Source organism: Cynoglossus semilaevis, chromosome 11 (genome assembly GCF_000523025.1).
Source record: "Cynoglossus semilaevis isolate Cse_v1.0 chromosome 11, Cse_v1.0, whole genome shotgun sequence".
Taxonomy (NCBI): Eukaryota; Metazoa; Chordata; class Actinopteri; order Pleuronectiformes; family Cynoglossidae; genus Cynoglossus; species Cynoglossus semilaevis.
In genome coordinates, this window is record NC_024317.1 from 20,449,944 (window position 1) to 20,470,882 (window position 20,939).

A 20,939-nucleotide genomic window follows, 5' to 3' on the forward strand; every position below is an offset into this window, starting at 1 on the left:
CTGTTTGGGTTGGGTTGGCCACCAGGTTCCCGCAAATTCTCCAACCAGTCATTCCTGCTTCTACTCAGGTACAAATGTTCTGCTGGTTGGTTTCCATGGACCTCAGGTTTCCTGTGAGGAGGTTCTGGTCAAACATCTAGGAGACTTGCAGTATGATGTCAGTTACATTCTGAGAAAGGCTGGAACTTATCAGCTGATAGTGAAGTGGGGTGATGACCATGTTCCTGGTTCCCCATTTCATGTTCTTGTTATGTAATGCACCAGGAAGATTGCACCAGAAAAACCTGAAAGCTGTTTGGTTTTTACTACTGTGTCATCATAAAACAAGGAAAACTTCCCGTGTCTCCTGATTTTATCTTTTCTTTTTTTTTTATGGTTTTTAAAAACATTTTCTTTTCAGAACATTTGTTTGCTTCAAAAGGTATCAAGTTTCCAAGTCAAATTTCAAGATAAGTCAAATTTCCATGTTTTCTGATCCAGAAACAAACGTTGGAATCAAATATTTCCTTCCTCAGCTTTAAGAGAATTCTATGATAAAATAAAATTACAAATTTAGTACATGAAATCAAATTTAAGAAAGACAACAGCATTCTAGTTCTACTGACCTTTATTCAAAGAGACAAAGCCAAATCAGATTGGAGAGAAGAATTCAAAAACATAACCAGCATAATTGTTATTTATCATTAAAATCATTAAAAACTGGTTTCTGCTTCTTTTTTTTATTTTAATGGAAAACAACAATGACCAGAGAGATGATGATGATATACCTGAAAATAAAAGTCAGCAGCAACTGGATGAACATTGTCTCTTTTAAAATGTTTGATCAGCAACCACACAATAATCTGTTAGAGGAAGTTGTACTCCCATGAGAATATTTTTTGCAGAAAATAGTAAATGTTGAAACAAAATAAGTCAAAAGTTGGAACCAATTAAAGATAACAATATCATATTTTAATAACAATTAAATAAGATTTTGAATCTAATATACTCTTGTATATTTCTCTTTACATTTTCCCATATTAATAATTTCATCATTTTGACTAAACACAAATAAACAGTTGAGAAATACAAACAACAACATGCTTATTTGTGTTTCTTTTCCAGCAGTATGCAGTATTTATATGTTAGTTTATCGTAATACAGTATTTAGAATTGCCGTCTACTGCGGACGTATTTCCGCCACAAGCTGCCTTTTTCCGGAAAAGGGAAGCTGTTGAAAGCCTATAATGACGTTTAAAGTCAGAGTCAGAGTTAATGCTCGTCGCTCTTTGCTGGCACAAACGTATAGATCCCGCCCTATTTTTGTAACTCCACCTCTATGAGGACAATTCTGCCAATCACAACTCACAACGTCTGAGTACTTGATGATTATTGAACATTTTTCGCGGGCTTTATGTACCACGTGGTATTTTCCCCGCGAAAGGAGGCTGCGGAAGAAGAGAGTTTCAGAGCAACAGAAACAGACACAGCAGCTGCAGCAAGAACGAAAACGAAAACATGGCAGTGAGTAATCTTTAAATCGATAATATAAAGTTTTTAATTTTTCTTAAACAATGTCAAGTTGTTACAGAGAACGAAGAGTATCATCACGCGTTGCTGTTTTAATTATCAGTGAACGTCTTTTATTTCGTGTATTCAAAGACGGACATGGACAATATCATCTAGTTTTGTCATTTATGAAAAATGCTGGGACGTTTATTGAGGTTCAGTAAGGGTCTAAAAATGTAAAATTCCTTTTGAAGTCACAGAACAGAAAAACTGGTCCAGTTTTTAAACAGTGTTCTTATCCTTTTAAGTCCTATATTAATTCAAACTCAATTGTTTATTTTATAATTGTTAGTATTTCTACTATATAGAAATGTAATAAATATTTTCTGTTTCACATATGTGTAAATATTGATTTTATTTGGTTTAACAAAAAAGTCAGTGTAGAAAAGTGTAGAAAGTCATGTTTTAGAAATAAAATAAAATAAAGAAATAAATGCATTTTTGATATTCAGGATTCTTCAGAGTCCTTCCAGGCCACCAGCCCGAATCACGTCTCCAGGAGAGGAGATCTGACATCCAGTCCTGGTCGAGACCTTCCACCCTTTGAGGATGAGTCAGAGGGGCTTCTGGGAGATGGACATCTGGCTGAGGAGGAGGAAGATGGGGAAGAGCTGATTGGAGACGGAATGGAGAGGTGTGTTTCCAATACAGCATTCATGTTTTTATCTGATTTGATGATATCATTAGTGTTAGTGGTTAATAATACAAACTTAAATTTAACTCTGACTAAGTTTGAGAAACTGTCTTTCATCCTTGTGTTGTCTTGCCCTCCCCAGGGACTACCGACCAATCCCGGCCCTAGACCAATATGAGGCTGAGGGTTTGGACCTAGATGAAGAGGACCTGTCGGAGCTGTCGCCCACAGCTCGAGCTATGGCCGAGGAGGAGATGAGGAGGAGAGACAGGGAGCAGGGAGTCAGTGGAAGACTGAGAAGAGGACTGCTCTACGGTGAGGACAGTGTGGAGCTTGGGTTATGGGTCAGGGTCAAAAGTTGAAATTGATGTGAAATAATAAGTTTCCTTTTTTTTCCTTTTTTCCAGACAGTGAAGACGAGGACGAGCGTCCAGCAGCCCGTAGACGACGGTTGGCAGAGCGAGCAGCAGAGGGTGTGGAAGGAGATGATGAAGAGATGATTGAGAGCATTGAGAACCTGGAGGACATGAAGGTTGGTTCCAGCATCAGTACCACTGTGGTGACACAACAACAAAATAACAACAACATTTTTGCTTAAGCTAATAAAACTTGATGTTTCTCATCAGAAATGGTTTCAGGGTGTTGGTTACTAAATCTTGATTAAACCTGAGCCAAAACTAGCTTAAGTTTTAAGCTAAAACTTAAAAGGTTTATTTGTACAAAATAAATGGTAACAATGTTTAAAGTTTGCCACACATGGTTAAAGCTTAAAATGTGTCATAAAGAGTGCACCATTTGAAACCACTTTAAACCGCTTCTGGTTAAATTGCCCGATATATTATTGGGCCTAGTTTAATCTGGTCACTGGTTTGTGTTAATGTTATTCTGTGCTAGCTCTTCCTAGTCTAATCTGAAGTCTGTCTAAATATAAATCAGCTCAATATTTTATGTGAAGTTTGTGGGTGTTTTTGATGCTACTGTTTTCTTTTATTTGCTAGCTTTTAGCACTCTCTGTCCATTTTTTTTTCAGGGCCACACAGTGAGGGAGTGGGTCTCCATGGCTGCTCCCAGACTAGAAATCTACAACCGTTTTAAAAACTTCTTGAGGACCCATGTGGACCAGAATGGACACAACGTCTTTAAGGAGAAGATTAGCGACATGTGCAAAGGTAGCCAACATAGGTGTCTTTAGTTTTATCAAAAAAAAATCCACCTTAGCTCCCGCACCTTTAACAGTTGTTTGTGGAACTCCTACAGAGAATAAGGAGAGTTTAGTGGTGAACTATGAAGATCTGGCAGCCCGAGAACATGTCTTGGCCTACTTCCTTCCTGAGTCTCCCACTGAGATGCTAAAGGTCTGTAAACGGCAGATCTGTTGATACCGGCTGAGTCAGGATCATGGGATAAAGAGTTTGTTTGTCTCTCGTTAGATCTTTGATGAAGCAGCTAAAGAAGTAGTTTTGGCTATGTTCCCAAAATATGATCGGATTGTCCATGAGATCCATGTCCGCATCAGCAACTTGCCCCTAGTGGAGGAGATCCGCTCACTCAGGTCAGTGCTAGGATATCCTGTAGAGGGCAGCCCTTTGATGGATAATTCTCTGTGAAGAAAATAACGTGGTTTTAGCTTACAGGAACACAGTAGCTACTGGTCTGCTGCTGCCCCCTGTTGACAGTTTGTCACTGAGGAAAATCAGAACAAAGCAGTAAGGTCAAAGAGAAACTGATTACAACAAGTGATGAGGCAGCAGTGGATCAACAACTGCTGAGTCTCTTTAGAGAAAAAAAAATCACTGTTTTTTTCTGTGAGGTTTGGGGGAGTTTTTGTTAAAGAACTGCACAGTCTTCTAAAAGATGAGTGACTGAACTCCTCCTCTGTTCTGATCCTGCTCCTTCAGGCAGCTGCACCTGAACCAGTTGATCCGGACAAGCGGTGTGGTCAGCAGCTGCACTGGTGTCCTCCCTCAGCTTGGAATGATCAAGTACAACTGTAACAAGTGTAATTTTGTCCTGGGACCATACTTCCAGTCCCAGAACCAGGAAGTGAAGCCTGGCTCCTGTCCGGAATGTCAGTCCCAGGGACCTTTTGAGATAAACATGGAGGAGGTGGGGCTCAAATTATTAATGACTGATTGTTGACTTTATGCCATGTGAATATTGTTGTGTTCTTCTTTAGGATTTCAAGTCTAAACTCAGGTCTTAAATCTGTCTTCAGGAACAGGATGTTAACATTTGATTAAAAAAACTGACATTTAGTGAAAGCCTCTAATTATCTGCTTAGTAAATGGAGTTAGCATAACCAACAACGTTTGTTATGTGACAATGGACATGTCATTTGAAGGAAAGTTTGCCTTTTTATTTAAACTTTAAACTGTTAACGGTCCTCAGTTTTCTCCGTTATTAAACAGAACCATGTTCCTCTGCTGTAGACCGTTTATCAGAACTACCAAAGGATCACAATCCAGGAAAGTCCTGGAAAAGTGGCTGCAGGTCGACTCCCACGCTCCAAAGATGCCATCCTTCTGGCTGATCTGGTGGACAGCTGCAAACCCGGAGACGAGATTGTGAGTCCTTAGTTTTAATTGGCCGTCCATCAAACAAACCAAAAATTGGTTTGCACCTGATTTCAAAAAGCTAATTTTAAATCTGTATCTTTTTTTTTTTCCTGTTTCCTGTCAGGAGCTGACAGGAGTTTACCACAACAACTACGACGGGTCCTTGAACATGGCCAATGGCTTTCCCGTCTTTGCTACTGTCATCCTCGCCAATCACATCAGCCGGAGGGATGAGGGAGTGGCAGTGGACGAGCTGACAGATGAGGACGTCAAAGCCATAGTGGCTCTTTCCAAGGATGAGCGTGTAGGAGAGAGGGTGAGCGAATGTCGGCAGAAATCTTAACGTTGTTGAGAAAGTAGGACCTGAGAGTCAAACATAAAAACTATGCAAAACATTCAAGCTAGCAAAAAAAGAAGTATGATTTTGCTTAAATTATTGCTAAGTGTTAGCTAAAAAATAGCTAAAGAATGACTTGAATGTAGAAAACAGTGAAAGTTGCTTTACATTTTTGTTTGAACTAAGAGCTTGTACAAGAAGTTGACTTCAGAAATATTGATTGTACTGCAGTACGCTTAAGATCTTTACTGGTCTTAGTTTGTAAAGAAGCCAGCTCCTTAGTCCAAGGTCTGGTGTTCAGTCCTGGTCCCTGCACTAACTCTGAGATTCATTGCTCTGGTCTGTTTTGCAGATCTTTGCCAGCATGGCTCCGTCTATCTACGGACATGAGGACATCAAGAGAGCTTTGGCCCTGGCCCTGTTTGGAGGAGAACCTAAGAACCCAGGTGAGAACTCAGACCAAATGTCAGTAAGATGCAGGCTGATGCAGGCTTGTCCTTGGACCTTCTTCTGGTTTACTGACATCTCTCTGTTCCAGGTGGAAAACACAAGGTCCGTGGAGACATTAATGTTCTCTTATGTGGAGACCCAGGAACTGCCAAGTCTCAGTTTCTCAAGTATGTACTGAATGACCTGTGGGGATTAGCTCCAAGTAAAGAATGCCAGGTGAGAACCTCAGCCTGTAAAGAACCTGAACCAGACTTTTGTAACATGGGTGCAGGTACGTGGAGAAGGTGTCCAGTCGTGCTGTGTTCACCACGGGTCAAGGCGCATCGGCCGTAGGTTTGACAGCTTATGTTCAGAGGCATCCCGTCAGTCGAGAGTGGACGCTGGAGGCTGGAGCTCTGGTTCTGGCTGATCGTGGAGTTTGTCTTATTGATGAGTTTGATAAGGTAAGGGGGGAATCAAGATTCTCAGGAACAGAACTAGAACGAACCAAACCAAAACCTGACCTTGCCCGTGTTTCTGGGTGGTCTAGATGAATGACGCTGACAGGACCAGTATCCATGAGGCCATGGAACAACAGAGCATCTCCATCTCCAAGGCTGGAATCGTTACCTCGCTGCAGGCTCGCTGCACCGTCATTGCAGCTTCTAATCCAATTGGTACTGATGCCACTAAGCACATGGCTCTGAGAAGGGTTTACGTTCATGTTTTTAAAGGGTTTGGGTTGTCTTCTTTCAGGTGGCCGCTACGACCCCTCGCTGACCTTCTCTGAGAATGTTGATCTGACTGAACCCATTGTGTCCCGGTTTGATGTCCTGTGTGTTGTGAGAGACACAGTTGACCCAGTTCAGGTGATGAGATGTTTTAACTGAACTACAGTGGAACCTCTTTTTTTTTTTTTTTTTTTTTAATTAATTTGTTCCTGAAGGCCAATCGTGAACCGAAAGGTTTGAAAACTCAAGCTAACGTCTTTATTCCAAATCAGAAGCAACTTTTCCACTTCTAATGTTTGAGACCTTTGCTTGGTGATCAGTAACTCCTTTGGCAACCTTAGCTTCTTTTACTCGGTACTAATCGACGACTAACTGTAAAGCCAGATCTGAAACACGAGCGCTATTCTTTCTCATTTGTATAATCTATTTTCACTTCTATTGTCATTCTAACAATTTTTCTTTCTGCCTTTCATGAGCTTTTTTAGGTCCCATGGTGATTTATAGAATAAAGAAAATAGCACAGTGGAAGAAATACTGGCAAATACCGCCTGATATTGTTGGCTTGTTTAGTAAACGAAATCAACCGAACCGTACAACAACTAGGGCAATTTTAGTTAAAATTTAAAATAGTTAAAATAGTTGTTCGTAGTTGTTTTTTTTTTCTTTTTTTCCATGGTCTCATTAGTCTTGTTGGTCTGTTTCCAGGATGAGATGCTGGCTCGTTTTGTGGTGGGCTCCCACATCAAACACCATCCTGGTCAAAAAGAGGAGAGCCTTGCCGCCTTGGAGGAGCTACTCCTCCCCAACTCCTCAGATGTTCCTCCGGTTCCACAGGAACTTCTCAGGAAATACATCATCTATGCCAAAGAAAGGGTAGGCAAAAATCCAGACAACTATAATTCAAACTTGGTCCTGGAAAAACTTAAAGAGATCCTTAATATAATTACATTTTCCTGCTAAATTATTTTCTGAGGCAATGAATTATAAAGTATTTGTTTTTAAAGTCACTTATAAAATAATCTGTTTTTTTAAACATCTTGTTTGTTTTCCTCAGATGCATCCTAAACTGAACCAGATGGACCAGGACAAAGTGGCTCAGATCTACAGTGACCTGAGGAAAGAGTCCATGGTTAGTCCTCTGTCTGTTTGACTGGCTATCAGTCTGTCTGACTGTCTCTGCCTGGACACGTCCATACATTAAAGTCCATCAATCTCTGCTGCTGGTTCTTACTTCAGAGGCAGGCGTGCTAACTGCTACGCTATGGAACCAACCATATATTGGTCATGTGATCTTTACCAGCACATCATTGGACTGCTGATTGGCCAAACCTACTTCTCCTGTGCTTATCCTGTCCAACTAGTTCTTCTCAATGGTATTCTGACACATTAACTTTCTGGTACACAGGCTACAGGCAGTATTCCCATCACCGTCCGTCACATCGAGTCCATGATACGTATGGCTGAGGCCCACGCCAAGATCCACCTGAGGGACTACGTCCTAGAAGAGGACGTGAACATGGCCATCAGAGTCATGTTGGAGAGCTTCATCAACACACAAAAGTTCAGTGTGATGAGGAGCATGAGGAAGGTGAGAGCAGCTACTTACACACACACACACGCGCACACTATCAATCCCACAAACACTGACACTGACACTGTTTTCTGTCTAGACTTTTGCTAGGTTTTTGTCCTTCCGCCGGGACAACAACGAACTGCTGCTGTTTCTCCTTAAACAGCTGGTGTCAGAGCGGCTCAACTACCAGAGGAACCGATACGGACTCCAACAGGACACCATTGAGGTTCCTGAAAAGGAGCTGCAAGACAAGGTAAGAACCAGGTCCAGGTCTGAGCTTAGGTTTGTAAAAAAAATAAAAATGGAACCACATCCTAACTTTACCCCTCCTCCTCATCCAGGCGAGGCAGATCAACATTCATAACCTCTCCAACTTCTACAGCAGTGACCTCTTTACCTCTAACAAGTTCACCTTTGACTCAAAGAAGAAACATATCCTGCAACAGTTTTAGGAACAGGGGCCTCTTTCTGTTTCTCCTCCCGATGCTGTAAATATCTGCTTTTTAACGTTTACAACGTTAAACAGAATGTTTGTCTGAAGATTGTTTGATTGTGTGTGTTTGATAATAAAGTGCTTTTTCTACTAGTTTTGTTTGTCAGTGATTGATGTTTAAAGGCTCCAAACAACAAAATTGTTTTATTTTAAAAACAGAGGGAACCATCACATTCCACAACGTAATTATGAACTCAGAATATCTAAAGGTTTTTACTGTGTGACACAATTGGCTTCACCACACAACAAATGTCAAACTACAGAGTTAATTTTTTGAACATCTGATTTATTGATGGATTAAAAAGTTGCTATTGTTTGCAGACAATCAGTACAGCCTTCACATAACTGCAGGTCCACCAGACTATCACAAAGACAAATCAAGTCTTCATTAATAAGTGAAAAAAGCAGAAGAAACGTGGACGACGTGACCACATATAAGACGTTTCTATGGTCAGACTTTAGTTAGCGTCTAACTACTTTAAGCTTGTCGCCACGGCTAAGCTACAATAGCCCTTTTTGCGTACATGTTTCATCTTCGGCCACTGTTTGGAGATACTTTTTAGCTTTGCTTTATAGCGATTGATGAATAACTTATACAATAGTGCTAATGCGTCAGATGAACGATTTTACTTAAAAGGCGATTTAAGGACAAGGGCAAATTACCTGTTCTTCTAATCGACGTATATTTCAACTTCCGGTTATAAATTGTTAATTTCAGAACAAAGGCGAGCTAAAACAATAACAAAAACAATGTAACAATTGAGAGTTTACGCTTTTGTGATCTGAACTGTTGTCGAATTTTAGAACTTTAGAACGTCCCAAAACACTGTAGATGGAATCAACCCTTTAATTCTTCTTTAATATGAAAAGATTGTAGCCGGAATTTCTATTCATTTCCGGGTGCAACTACAGCAGCTCCCGACTTTCACTGTATACGAGCAACAGCGGACAAGATGGCGGCGTTACGGGCAGTTGTGCAAGCCGGCAGCGGGAGAGCTCTGCTCAGCACCCCCAGAATTGTTCACACGTCAAGGGTACGTCAGTCAAGCGGCGGAATTAAATGAACGCACGAGAAAATGTGATTATGTAAATAAATTAAAAAAACGTTTTGTCTTAAAGGTATTCGTTCTTAAGAAGTGCTGCCATGTTAGCTTCAGCGATGCTGCGGGGTGACGCAAGGTCACCGGCAGTCCTACTTGTTTAAGGCAGTATTTGAAAATGAGGCGGATTGTAAGTGTAATCACATCATAACTTTAAATTTAAATTGTTAGCCGTTTTTAAATTATAACTTAGGTTATGATTAGGTTTTAGTGGACGACAATACTTAGCCGGTTAGCTTACGCATATCACGAAACTCGGTACCTTTTCAGAAGTAAATCATTTATGTTCAGTTCCCTGTGAGTTTGTAGCTAATTGTATACATTGTCATAAGATTATTAATTTTACGGGTACAACTAAAACTAGTTGTGGTGAGACCTTTATGCACAATGCTGTCCAGTTAGCGTTTCAAGGACTGCACTGATTTCCGGTGAAAAATATCTATTTCCGGTTACATATTTTGTTTGGTTATTCTCTCCTCTCCGGATTCCTTTCAGTCTTGTGCGTCTTTCTCAGACATTCATACCTGTGCCTTTGTCTCCTCAGGCCAACATGTCTTTCTCCTCCCTGTCACGGTCAAAGCAAGTTGCTGCGGCTACAGTGGCTGTGGTGTCTGCTGGCGGAGCAGGACTGGCTCTAATGCTGCAACAGTCGGTAAGGGCCTCTGACTTGGAGCTTCACCCGCCTCAGTATCCCTGGAGTCATGCTGGACCTCTGTCCTCTCTGGACCATGCCAGGTGACCATTCCTACAGCAGTGGTAATGTCAGAGTGTGACACACGTGACACTAACTCTGTGTTTGTCTGTGTGTTGCAGTGTGCGTCGTGGTTACCAGGTTTATAAGCAGGTGTGTTCAGCCTGTCACAGCATGGAGTACCTGGCCTTCAGGAACCTGGTGGGAGTGTCACACACAGAGGCCGAGGTCAAGGCCCTGGCAGAGGAGGTCAACCTTAGTTTTGTTCCTTTTTTTATTATTAGAGCTCAAGTATAGGTCAGTCAGCCATCATGTTCTCTATTAGTCCACAGTTTTTGATTTCACCCTGACTGACACTTTTCAGAAAGTCATTCCGTTTCTGTCTTTGTGCATTTATTTTTCCAGGTCAGAAACTTAAAAAAAATACTTAGTTTTTTGAAAACAGATAAGTGAAAAATAATGAGACAGATTTCAGGAGGCACATGGTGCCAAGATCCTGAGGCTTGGTACCACATACCTTTTGTTTTGCTCCTAGTCCTAGATGTCAGTAGTACTTACCTATGTACCTACTGATGTCTGATGCATGCTAATAAAAACCACTGGACAACATGACATAACAGGATTGGTTTTTAGTAATCATGTGATGTTTTTCAGATTGAGGTGGTTGACGGACCTGATGAGAGTGGAGAGATGTTCACGCGTCCAGGAAAGTTGTCCGATTACTTTCCAAAACCGTATTCAAACCCCGAAGCTGCCAGAGCAGCCAACAATGGAGCTCTGCCTCCAGACCTCAGCTACATCGTCAATGCCCGGTAACGCCGCCCTAAAAATTGATTACACATAAAGTTGAACAACCACAGGTACAGCAGTAAAGCTCACACCTGACCTCTGTCACCTGTCCTGTCAGACATGGAGGGGAGGATTATGTCTTCAGTCTGCTAACAGGATACTGTGAGCCCCCTGCTGGTGTCGAAGTCAGAGAAGGACTCTACTACAACCCCTACTTCCCAGGACAGGCCATTGGAATGGCTCCACCTATCTACAATGAAATCCTGGAGTACGATGATGGTGAGGCAACGTTCATGTCCATTCTGTGATCTTTTAGACCACACATCAAACCCTTGACTCTCTCACTGTGAGGCAGCGGACGTTAAGCCCACTGCACTACTTCACAGTTTGAAATGTTGTGCAGTAAACATGATAAAAAAATAAATATCGTGTATATATACGTATATATATTAGTCAAGACATTGACAAGATTAGAAATTACTTTTTATTTGAAATAATAATTTTCCCCTTCAAACTTTGATTTTCTTAAAAAATACTCCCTTTGCAGCAAACCTAACTGTTCATTTGTTGAGGTATTTTGAAGAAATGTCACTCGACACTTCCTGAAGCGCCTCCTACAACTTGGATTGACTTGATGGTTACGTCTAGCGTAACATACTGTACATTCAAGCTGCTTCCTCAACAGCACAATGGGGTTGAGATCAGGTGACTTCGCTGGCCACTCAATTACAGACACAATAACCGTCTGCTTTCTCCCTAAATAGTATTTTGCAAAATTTTGGAGGTGTGCTTTGGATCATTGTCCTGTTGTAAGATGAAATTGGTTCCAATCAGGCAGGAACAGGATATGGCATGGTGTTGCAAAATGGAGTGATAGCCTTACTTATTTCAAACCTTGTACAGAGCTCCCTTTTTACCAGCACCAAAATATCCCCAAAGCATCACATTACCTCCATCATGCTTGACAGATGGTGTCAGGCACTCTTCCAGCATCTCTTAACTTGTTCTGCGTCTTACAAATATTCTTCTGTGTGATCCAACACCTCAAACTTCAAATCACCCATATTACTCCTTTCCATTTATTAGCCAGTCTCAGAGCCAACAAACTTCAAATCACCCATATTAATCCTTTCCATTTATTAGCCAGTCTCAGATACAGCTATTTTTTTAAGCCATTCTACGTGGAAGACCAGCATCCGAAAGTCACTTATTCACTGTAGATATTGACATTGGCATTTTCCAGGTACCATTTAAGGATACTGTCAGTTGAGGACCTGTGAGGTGCCTATTTTTCAAACAAGACTCTAATGAACTCTTGCTCAGTTGTGCACTGGGGCCTCCTATTTCTCTTTCTTCTCTAGTTAGAGCCAAGAGTTAGTTTGTGCTATTCTCTGAAGACAATAGTACACACCGTTGTAGGAAATCTTATGTTTCCTGGCTGTTTCTCACATAGAATGGACACAAAAAGACTGTCGAGTTTCACTTGTGAGTGCCGTTTTTCTAGCACCGGAGTATAATTGAACGTACAAAGGTGATGTTTCAGATACTTGACTAGCTCAACGCAATGCTAATTTTATAACTTCTCTAACCAGTAGATCTGTTTTCTGCTGTGCTAACATAATTGTACAAGGGTTTTCTATCACCCTCATCCAATAGCCTTCTATTGTCATTAGCTAACACAATATATACCATTAGCACACTGAAGTAATGATTGCTTGAAAGGGGCCTCCACACACCTATGTAGATATTCCTTACAAAACCAGCAGTTGCAGTCAACACATTAGCAATGTATAGAATGTGTAGACTATAACAATATCTGATTCAAGTCATCTTCTTTGAAAAAAAAAACACACTTCAAACACAAGTACAGTGAACCCAAACTTTTGAAGTGTAGTTATATGTGTGTATATATATATATATATATATACTTCTACTTAGACTTGAATGTTCACTCGTTTACTTTTCTAACTCCACAGGAACTCCTGCCACCATGAGTCAAGTGGCTAAGGATGTTTGCACGTTTCTTAGGTGGGCTGCCGAGCCAGAGCACGACCAACGCAAACGCATGGGACTCAAGGTATGACATCAGAGAGACAAACTTTACACTGATGTGGAAAAACTACCACTAACAACACTGTGTGTGTTTGTGTGTGTGTGCGTGCGTGTGATAAGCTGCTGCTGGGCACAGCCCTTATCACCCCCCTCCTCTACTACATGAAGAGACATCGCTGGTCTGTGCTGAAGAGCAGGAAGATCGCCTACAGACCCAAATAAAATTTCCACCAGAGGGAGCTGCTGTCTCAAACCATTACCCACACAGAGCTCGACATCCACAGCAGAGACAGCAGTGTCTCAGATCAGACATGCTCATTGTTGTTGCAGGACAAACATCTCAAACAACAGAAGCTGATCTTCCATGGATCTGAAACCAAACCATTTTATTGTTTGCTTCATGTCATAGCCACGGACATCCACTCAAAAACTCATGTGATATCACTTCTTGTGTCCTCGGTGGATCTAAGCTCTGTTTTATTGTAAAAAAATAAAAATAAATTATGTTTAAGGAAAGTCTACTGTTTTGTTTATGTTTCCAGCAACTTACTGTAAATAAAGAATTTAAAAGACTGATCAGAAATATTTGAAAATATTCTTTTCCATTTTTTGTTTTTTAACTGTGTGGTTGTGTGTTTAAACAGACAGCAAGTTCATGCCGACAGCTCAGCCAGTCATTCTCCTTGCTGTGTGTGTCATGATCACTATTGTCAGCATGCCCCTTTTCTAAGAAGGTTCTTCTCAAATGGTTCAACATGGACTGTTAATCAGCATCAGCTTTCATCTTCACCAGCACTAGCTAAAATTTGAGTGATAGCTTAAGGGCAGTCCTTGTTGTCCTTGTTCTACCGTTCCTTCTGACTTGCACAAAGGCTCTTTCTTTTCTGTTTCAGTTTTTATAACCATTGCACAACGTTCCATAAATAGGTAGTGACCTTTGTTTTGCCCATGACCATAGTGAGTTGGCTCAAGTGCCAAAGGAGCAGCATGTGCTAACAGTGCCTTGCAGACCCAAGTCCACTTTCTTAACCACTAAGCTACCACTGCCACATTATCAAATTTTTAACATTTAACTCGATTTATGTACTTGATTTCTTTCTCATTTTTTTATGAATTTCTGAACATTCAGATCACAAGGACACAGCAGTTCAAACTTGTCATTTTCTATATTTACTGTATAAAATCCTTTAGATTTACCACCATCAGGAGTTAGCATTGTAAAAGTAGTGTCCCTTTCCAGGTAAAATCACTGATTTCTCTCTATGGACTTTGGCCTGTGAGTTAAAATCACTGATTTTCTCTATGGACTTTGTCCACCCATCCATTCATCTTCGTCCTCTTATCAGTTACCGGGTCGCAGGGGCAGCAGTGTTCACGATCGCAACTCAAATCACTCTGCACCGCACGAGCCCCTTGTGAATCTTTCTGCGGGTGGAGCCAACCTCTCTAACTGGGATTCGATGGGATTTCCCAGGTGACAGAGACATTGCTTTTGAGCCAAAGCGTATGGACTTTGTTCTAAGCTAAAATCACTGATTTTTGATATTATAACATTCTTTTATTACAAATATATTTTTTTGATTATGAAGAAGAAACTAGAAGAAACCAGTGGAACTTATCACCTGGCTTGACAGAGTAAGTACAGAGTCTCAAAACGACCCAGAGCTTCTGCAGGACATCCCCATGGGAACAGGTGTGGAGCATAGAGACATAAACAACAGAGATCTAAAAAAATTAATGCCAGTAATGCCAATAGCAGAAAGAGAAGAAGAAATGGCAGTGAGTTGAAGAAGACGGAGTCAGATCTGCTGAAGAGCTGGTCAAGACTTTCACCAAAGACGAAGTTTTCCTCTTGGTCCTCAGAACTATCAGAGTCCTCATTAGTACCCCGGTTGTTGCCATTGTTCTCGCCGTCGACAAAGATGTTGTCATCCTGCTGCATGATGATCATCTGCTGGAAGTAAGCAAATGGATCAATGCCCAGGTTCCACAGCTGGTTCAGGAGAGCAATATCACTGTTGGGGAGCTGCGTGGCTGTGGGTCGATCTCCGTTTGGTAGAATGAAGAAGGGCGGCTGGTTTCTGCCAACATGTGGCCCGTCGCCACGGTCTACCATGTTTGAGAGTAAAAATAAAAAAATGAAGCTGATCAACGCAGATGTGTTGATGCAGGTTCAGTACCAGCCAATAAAGTTTTACAGATGTTCTGCTTACGTTCACAGATGTATAAAACCTCACAGTTCATGTTTCCCTCCATTGTGGTGGTGGCTTCAGTTGTTCCTGCTGTGTTCCAGGATGTGTCAACATCCTTTAAAACTGAAACCTATGACACTCCAAAATCAGTGACATCATCAAACACTTCAAAGGACAAGCCAGGAAACCTCAACAAGAAAAATACTGAGGTCCACCTGGGTTCCAGATTTATCCTGCAGAGGGCAGTACTGCACCTGTTTGTTAAAACCATCTTTTTTTTTACACTTAATAACAATATTATAAGTAAGGTATTGACAAACAAACCATGTACAAACCATAACTATATCTTTATAATCATACAATGATAAAGTAAATATTAATTGATAAAGGACTTCTAAATTATAAAGGACTTCTGAATCGATGGTCACAGAAGGTCAGTGATGGACATTGGATGGTGATTGGACGTCAGTGAAGGTCATCAATGTTCAATGAAAATCATAAATGGTTGCTGAAGGTCATTAAGGGTCGTAATTGTGAGATATAATCTTTGATGACAATTGGAGGTCATTAAAGGTCATTCATGGTCATAACTGTGAATTATACTCGTGCCTTTGGTGACTCTTAAAGGTGATGCTGGGAAATGTAAAAAACAAGTAGTCATCAGAGTGATGTGCACATCAGAGAGACACAAAATTAACACAAATGTTTTCAATTATGTTGGTGGATATAAAAGCATGCACAATGTATAAAGAAATGGCAACGTTAGCATTGTTAGAAGTCCACGCTAATGGGACAGGACCACGCAATGAGACGGGAGCGAGTTTTCAGGGAACGTGAGGATTTACTTGGGAATGACGATAATTGGCCGATAAGACGATTTCATTTACCAGGGCAAGTGTCACTGGCGCAGAGCTGCAGCCCTTAGGCTGACCACCCTAGGGTTCCTGACAACAAGTGCATTCCAGTGGGAGTTGGTCAATCGGTCCGGGGTGTCCCAGTGGGTGCTCTGAGCCGAGCCATGTCAGCTGTGTTGGACGGATTAATCCGAATGTCATCCACTTAGTAATGTGCGGTTCGAGAATGACTCACAAATCACTCTGCGGATGAATCACTCACTGAGAATGAAACACTTTCAAGATTCTCAGTCATCCATGTTATGGTCAAGGATTAAGAGTTCTGTTAGGCAACTGGATGTGAATTTTCTAAAAGAAGACGTTTCACCCCTCATTCTTCAGTTCTAACTGAGGTATGAGGGGTTCTTCAGTTAGAACTGAAGTTGACCCCAAGGCCCCACCTGTTGGGTGGGGCCTTGGGGTCAACTGGGAAAGTGTTAAGAGTCGTTAAGAGTCTGACGGGTTGTTGTGGTCCTCATCAGAAAGGTTTTGGTCACCTGCCTCTTTGTTATGTGAAACTGAGGAGAATCTTTCGGGTATTGTTCCTAAGAGTGCTTTGTATGTGGGTGAAGTGTTTTGACCTTAGCGTGGTCGTCCGTTGTGTTTAAAACAACTGTGCACCTACCCTTGTCTGCTGGAAGGATGGTGACGTCTGGGTCTTTTTGGAGTGCTGCCAGTGATTTTCTCTCAGAGAGGGACAGGTTCGAAGGGGGAGGTTTAGCACTGGAGAGAGCCGCGGTGACCTTCAACCTGAGCTGTTTGGCTTCCGTGGTGTTCAATCGGTTGTTTCTGATGGCTGTCTCAGTGGCTGTGATGAGATCCACAGTGGGGATGTGCGCAGGAGAGACAGCAAAGTTCAGCCCTTTGGCCAAGACCTGGTCCTTTTCTGGCTACGTGGGGATTCTGTCAGACAGATTCTTCACCCAATTCTCCTGGGAGCCCTGCCGTGTAGTGTTGGAATCTCTGTTTCTTCGTGTAGATTCCGTGGCCGTGGTCTGTCCGGACCGGAGAATATGTTAAATTTTACTTCATGCTTGGCTTGAGACATGGTGAAATTTTGCAATTATTGGGCCCAGTCGATGAGATTTACTGTATATTAGTATGCGTACTTTAAGAAGGATTTTAAAATGCATGGGGTTGTACCGAAGAAAGTACGAATCCAACCCTCTTGGGGTGGTGTTGTTCCTCATTGATTAACTGGAGGAGCACGGAAGGCTCCATGGATACAAGTTCCACCATCTCAAATGCATCCAAGCTGGGTACATTGTCACCCAAAGTACAGTGAGGCATTTGTTAAAGTTTCTTGACCCCCGTGGTGTTGAACAGAGATGGAAAAATTGTTTGATGCAGCGCATGTACTTTAACCCTGGGCTTAATTTTATGTGGCATGTTGACTCATACGACAAACCAAAGCCATTTGGAGTGTGTATAAATGGAGCAGTGGTTTTGTTTTCAAGACTCATGATATGGCTACTTGCCTATTCAACAATCAGTAACAATCCTAAGATCATCGCTGGGTATTTTATGAATGAAGTTGAGAGGAGGATGGGGACACCGTCCAGAATTCATGCAGACTTGGGGACAGAAAATGTCACAATGGCAGAAATGCAGAGGTTCTAACGATGGAGTACGGATCACTGTATCGTTGGCAACTGTTAGATCTCTGGGTCCAGTAATCACAGCCAACGTATTAAAAGCTAGTGGGACTATTTGAGAAGACATCATGCCCAGTACTGGATGAATCGTTTCCAGAAACTAAAAGACAAAGACTGTTTCTCTGGAGACCTCTTAGACAAGGAGCTTGTATTGTTTAGTTGCCTTGCCATCATCCAGGTATGTCAGATGCATGTTTCATCTTGTATTTTTTGCTGTTCATATCAAGGTTTCACCTGTTTATACAACCAAACATTATGTCTGTCTTGGTTAAATGGATTATAACGGTTACAATAATAAAATTGTTTTGTATCTCTCGCGACACTATGGCGGTGGAAACACACCGCCATCTTCCGGTCAAAAACTCTCACATGCTCTGTGAACAAACGACACCCATTTAACCCATGACAGTGGCATAAACACTTCTCTGAAACACGTTACAATTCACCATTGTGCATGTTGTTCTCAACACATTGCTATGGTGCCCTTTTCTTTTCACCATGACAGTAAGGCTACACAGCCAGTAGGCCCTATACTGCAGCTGTCAAAAATCCTATACATGTAAGTGACAATTCTGCCCATGACATTTTTGCTTTCAACATAGGAAGAACTGTAGGAAGTTGCACATTTGTGGAATACCCATGTTGTCTGGAAGAGCAGATATGCAATAGCAATAGCATGCATACACCATCCCTCACCTGCTTGGAGGACAAAATCACCTGAAAAAGTTTGTCCTTCTGCTTTGTCGAGATCACACATGCAACTGCTTGTGGGTATTGACATCTAGATAGGGAGACACGATCCGTTTTGGATGGGAGGGAGTGGAATTAGTTCACATAATTAGTTCTCACAGAGAACAGTTTAAATTATATTTTTTGTGTTATGTCTGTGAAACTTAAAATGATAACGTTACCATCCATTAGGTCTGTGATATAAGTTATGTCTTTTTCAAACCATTCTTCTTTTGAAGATTGACTTTTGAGTGTTACTACTCTATTGTTCCATAAGGTTGAGTTATGAGAAGAAAAATTTTGGTAAATATCATTTTCCAGAAATAAAAAATCTGCTTATGAAAATTCAATAGCTTTATTAAAGGTCTAAACCTCCTCACTTGCCAAACAAGGAACTTAGAATGAGGTACCACATGGCGTTGGACTGTGACAGACAAGATTTATTTATTAATTTTATAGGTGCCAATCATGGATTCAAATTCTGGAGCTTTTACACCACCATTTAATACCCCTTCGCAAGCTGAGACCTTTAAATTCATTGAATTTTATTTATCCACGAGAACTGGAAGATAACTGTGTTAGCCTTATTTGTGTTTTTAGAGGAAATATATAAGAAGTGAAACGAATAAATCAGTTTGGAAATACCTTCTGCTTTGGACAGAATGACTCTACCAAAAATAGTAAGGTCTCTAGTTAATCAGGGACTGAACGATTTCTTCAATACGGTTAGAAATATTTGCGTATTCTCTTCTAATTACGTTTTTAGAAAGACAGATTGACATAGCACTGAGGATTTTTAGCAACCACTGATTTATCTTTTAAAAAGATAGCTGTCTTATCCCTAAAGTTGCTCCAGCCCTGCCCTCACCCCCAGCCCCATCTGGCTCCTGCACCACTCCACTCCCTTTACCGGCGCATGAAGTCAGACGGGTGCTCCTGGCAGTGAACCCCAAGAAGGCTGCTGGCCCAGACGGAGTACCCGGTAAGGTGCTCAGAGCGTGTGCCCACCAGCTCGCCCCCCACCCTTACCAACATCCTCAATTTTTCCCTGACCCAGGCAATCATCCCACCCTGCCTAAAATCAAACACAATAATCCAAGTACCAAGGAAGTCCCCCATCACCCGCCTGAGCGATTACCGACCGGTGGCCCTCACTCCAGTTATCATGAAGTGCTTTGAGAGACTAGTTCTTCAGCACATCAAGGACCATCTCCCCCCAGACCTCGACCCCCACCAGTTTGCATATTGGGCAAACAGATCCATGGAGGACGCCATTGCCGTAGCTCTCCATTCTGCACTGAACCACCTAGATCAGCAGCAGAGCTACGTCCGGATGCTCTTTGTGGATTACAGTTCCGCCTTTAACCCCATAATCCCAGACAGACTCTGCAATAAACTGGACAGTCTCTGCCCCAGTCTCGGCCCCCATCCACACACTGAGCGTCGGCACCCCACAGGTCTGTGTGCTGAGCCCTCTCCTGTACTGTCTCTACACTCACGACTGCAGTCCGGTCCACAGCGACAACCACATCATCAAGTTTGCCGATGATACTACAGTGGTCGGACTCCATGGGGGACGAGGTGGCCTACAGGGAGGAGATCTTAAAGTTGGCAGCCTGGTCTTTGGAGAACAACCTGTCTCTAAACACCAAGAAGACCAGAGAGATCATAATTGACTTCAGGAAGCACAGCATCGACCCAGCCCTCCTCTATATCAACGACGAGCGCGTGGAGAGGGTTTTCCAGGTTTCTAGATTTCCACATCTCCGCCGACATCTCCTGGTCAGAAAACTCCATCACCAAGAAGGCTCAGCAGCGCATGCACTTCCTGAGAGTCCTCAGGAAGCACAACTTCAACACCAACCTTCTGCTGACCTTCTACCGCTCCTCCATAAGAACCTGCTGACATACTGCATCACAGTTTGGTATGACAGCTGCCTAACGGATAAGCGAATGCAAATGGATGGATGGATGGACTTCTACCTTTCTCAAAGGCTGAAAGTGGATATAGAAATTCCACTGTTAACCCTCCCATCCAAGCCTGGTGACTTTCCTTTGGACATCCACCCATGTGTTCCCTTAAGTTTTCATCAATTATCTTGTTACAATCTATTTTTTTTTTTTCAAAAATGAATTGGACAATCATCCATTGACAATTTGGATGTACACAGCCTATTATAAAACTGTCGTATTTTCTCGTTAATGTAAAAGTAACCTATTGATTGTCTTTTTTTTTACACCGTCCTCGAGCCAGCGGGTTCTCCAATGTAAAAATGGTGCCTTCGCTTTTTTGAGATATTAATAGTCCAATTGGTTTAGCAGTTTATTTAATTTAACATAATCTATTCAGGTTTTTTAATAATGTTTTGATGTTCTATTGCTTTAGCTTTAGAAATGTATTTACTTATTTTAATGATAAATTGTTTAATTCTGAATGTAAAGCACTCCAATTTATTTAAGGGTGACATTTTTAAATGCATTATTTATTTTAACATGTTTTTGGTTACATTGCATAACACCTTATTGCCCAGAACACTT

At 41.6% G+C, this 20,939-nt stretch overlaps 3 protein-coding genes across 3 annotated transcripts in view; all 3 read left to right on the top strand.

Moving 5' to 3' along the window:
- Nucleotides 1–1,075, top strand: part of flnba (filamin B a) — a 62,350-nt gene extending 61,275 nt beyond the window's left edge. Inside the window, exon 46 of the mRNA XM_025060082.1 lies at nucleotides 26–1,075. Within this exon, the coding sequence (XP_024915850.1) occupies nucleotides 26–256 (231 nt within the window). The 3' untranslated portion in view covers nucleotides 257–1,075. The remainder of the gene's footprint in view (nucleotides 1–25) is intronic.
- Nucleotides 1,076–1,341: 266 nt separating this feature from the next.
- On the top strand, nucleotides 1,342–8,395 carry mcm2 (minichromosome maintenance complex component 2). Its single transcript, XM_008321270.3, has 20 exons — nucleotides 1,342–1,503; nucleotides 2,001–2,182; nucleotides 2,325–2,497; nucleotides 2,590–2,714; nucleotides 3,213–3,351; nucleotides 3,440–3,537; nucleotides 3,613–3,734; nucleotides 4,081–4,288; nucleotides 4,612–4,746; nucleotides 4,862–5,053; nucleotides 5,427–5,520; nucleotides 5,613–5,691; nucleotides 5,796–5,967; nucleotides 6,054–6,180; nucleotides 6,260–6,372; nucleotides 6,940–7,107; nucleotides 7,289–7,363; nucleotides 7,640–7,822; nucleotides 7,905–8,060; nucleotides 8,149–8,395. Exons 1-20 carry the CDS (start codon nucleotides 1,498–1,500, stop codon nucleotides 8,257–8,259), a joined length of 2,658 nt encoding a protein of 885 aa, XP_008319492.1. The 5' UTR covers nucleotides 1,342–1,497; the 3' UTR covers nucleotides 8,260–8,395.
- A 786-nt stretch (nucleotides 8,396–9,181) lies between these two features.
- Nucleotides 9,182–13,448, top strand: cyc1 (cytochrome c-1). Its single transcript, XM_008321271.3, has 7 exons — nucleotides 9,182–9,334; nucleotides 9,945–10,135; nucleotides 10,214–10,340; nucleotides 10,746–10,903; nucleotides 10,999–11,159; nucleotides 12,857–12,957; nucleotides 13,053–13,448. Exons 1-7 carry the CDS (start codon nucleotides 9,254–9,256, stop codon nucleotides 13,152–13,154), a joined length of 921 nt encoding a protein of 306 aa, XP_008319493.1. The 5' UTR covers nucleotides 9,182–9,253; the 3' UTR covers nucleotides 13,155–13,448.
- Nucleotides 13,449–20,939: the final 7,491 nt, after the last annotated feature.

Excerpts from the sequence above, each read along its gene's own strand:
- mcm2 (XM_008321270.3), top strand. Across the intron at positions 6,181-6,259 it reads TGCAGCTTCTAATCCAATTG|GTGGCCGCTACGACCCCTCG; the intron begins GTACTGATGCCA and ends GTCTTCTTTCAG. Across the intron at positions 7,108-7,288 it reads TCATCTATGCCAAAGAAAGG|ATGCATCCTAAACTGAACCA; the intron begins GTAGGCAAAAAT and ends TGTTTTCCTCAG.
- cyc1 (XM_008321271.3), top strand. The coding sequence starts at position 9,254 with ATGGCGGCGTTACGGGCAGTTGTGCAAGCCGGCAGCGGGAGAGCTCTG. Across the intron at positions 11,160-12,856 it reads AATCCTGGAGTACGATGATG|GAACTCCTGCCACCATGAGT; the intron begins GTGAGGCAACGT and ends CTAACTCCACAG. Across the intron at positions 12,958-13,052 it reads GCAAACGCATGGGACTCAAG|CTGCTGCTGGGCACAGCCCT; the intron begins GTATGACATCAG and ends GCGTGTGATAAG.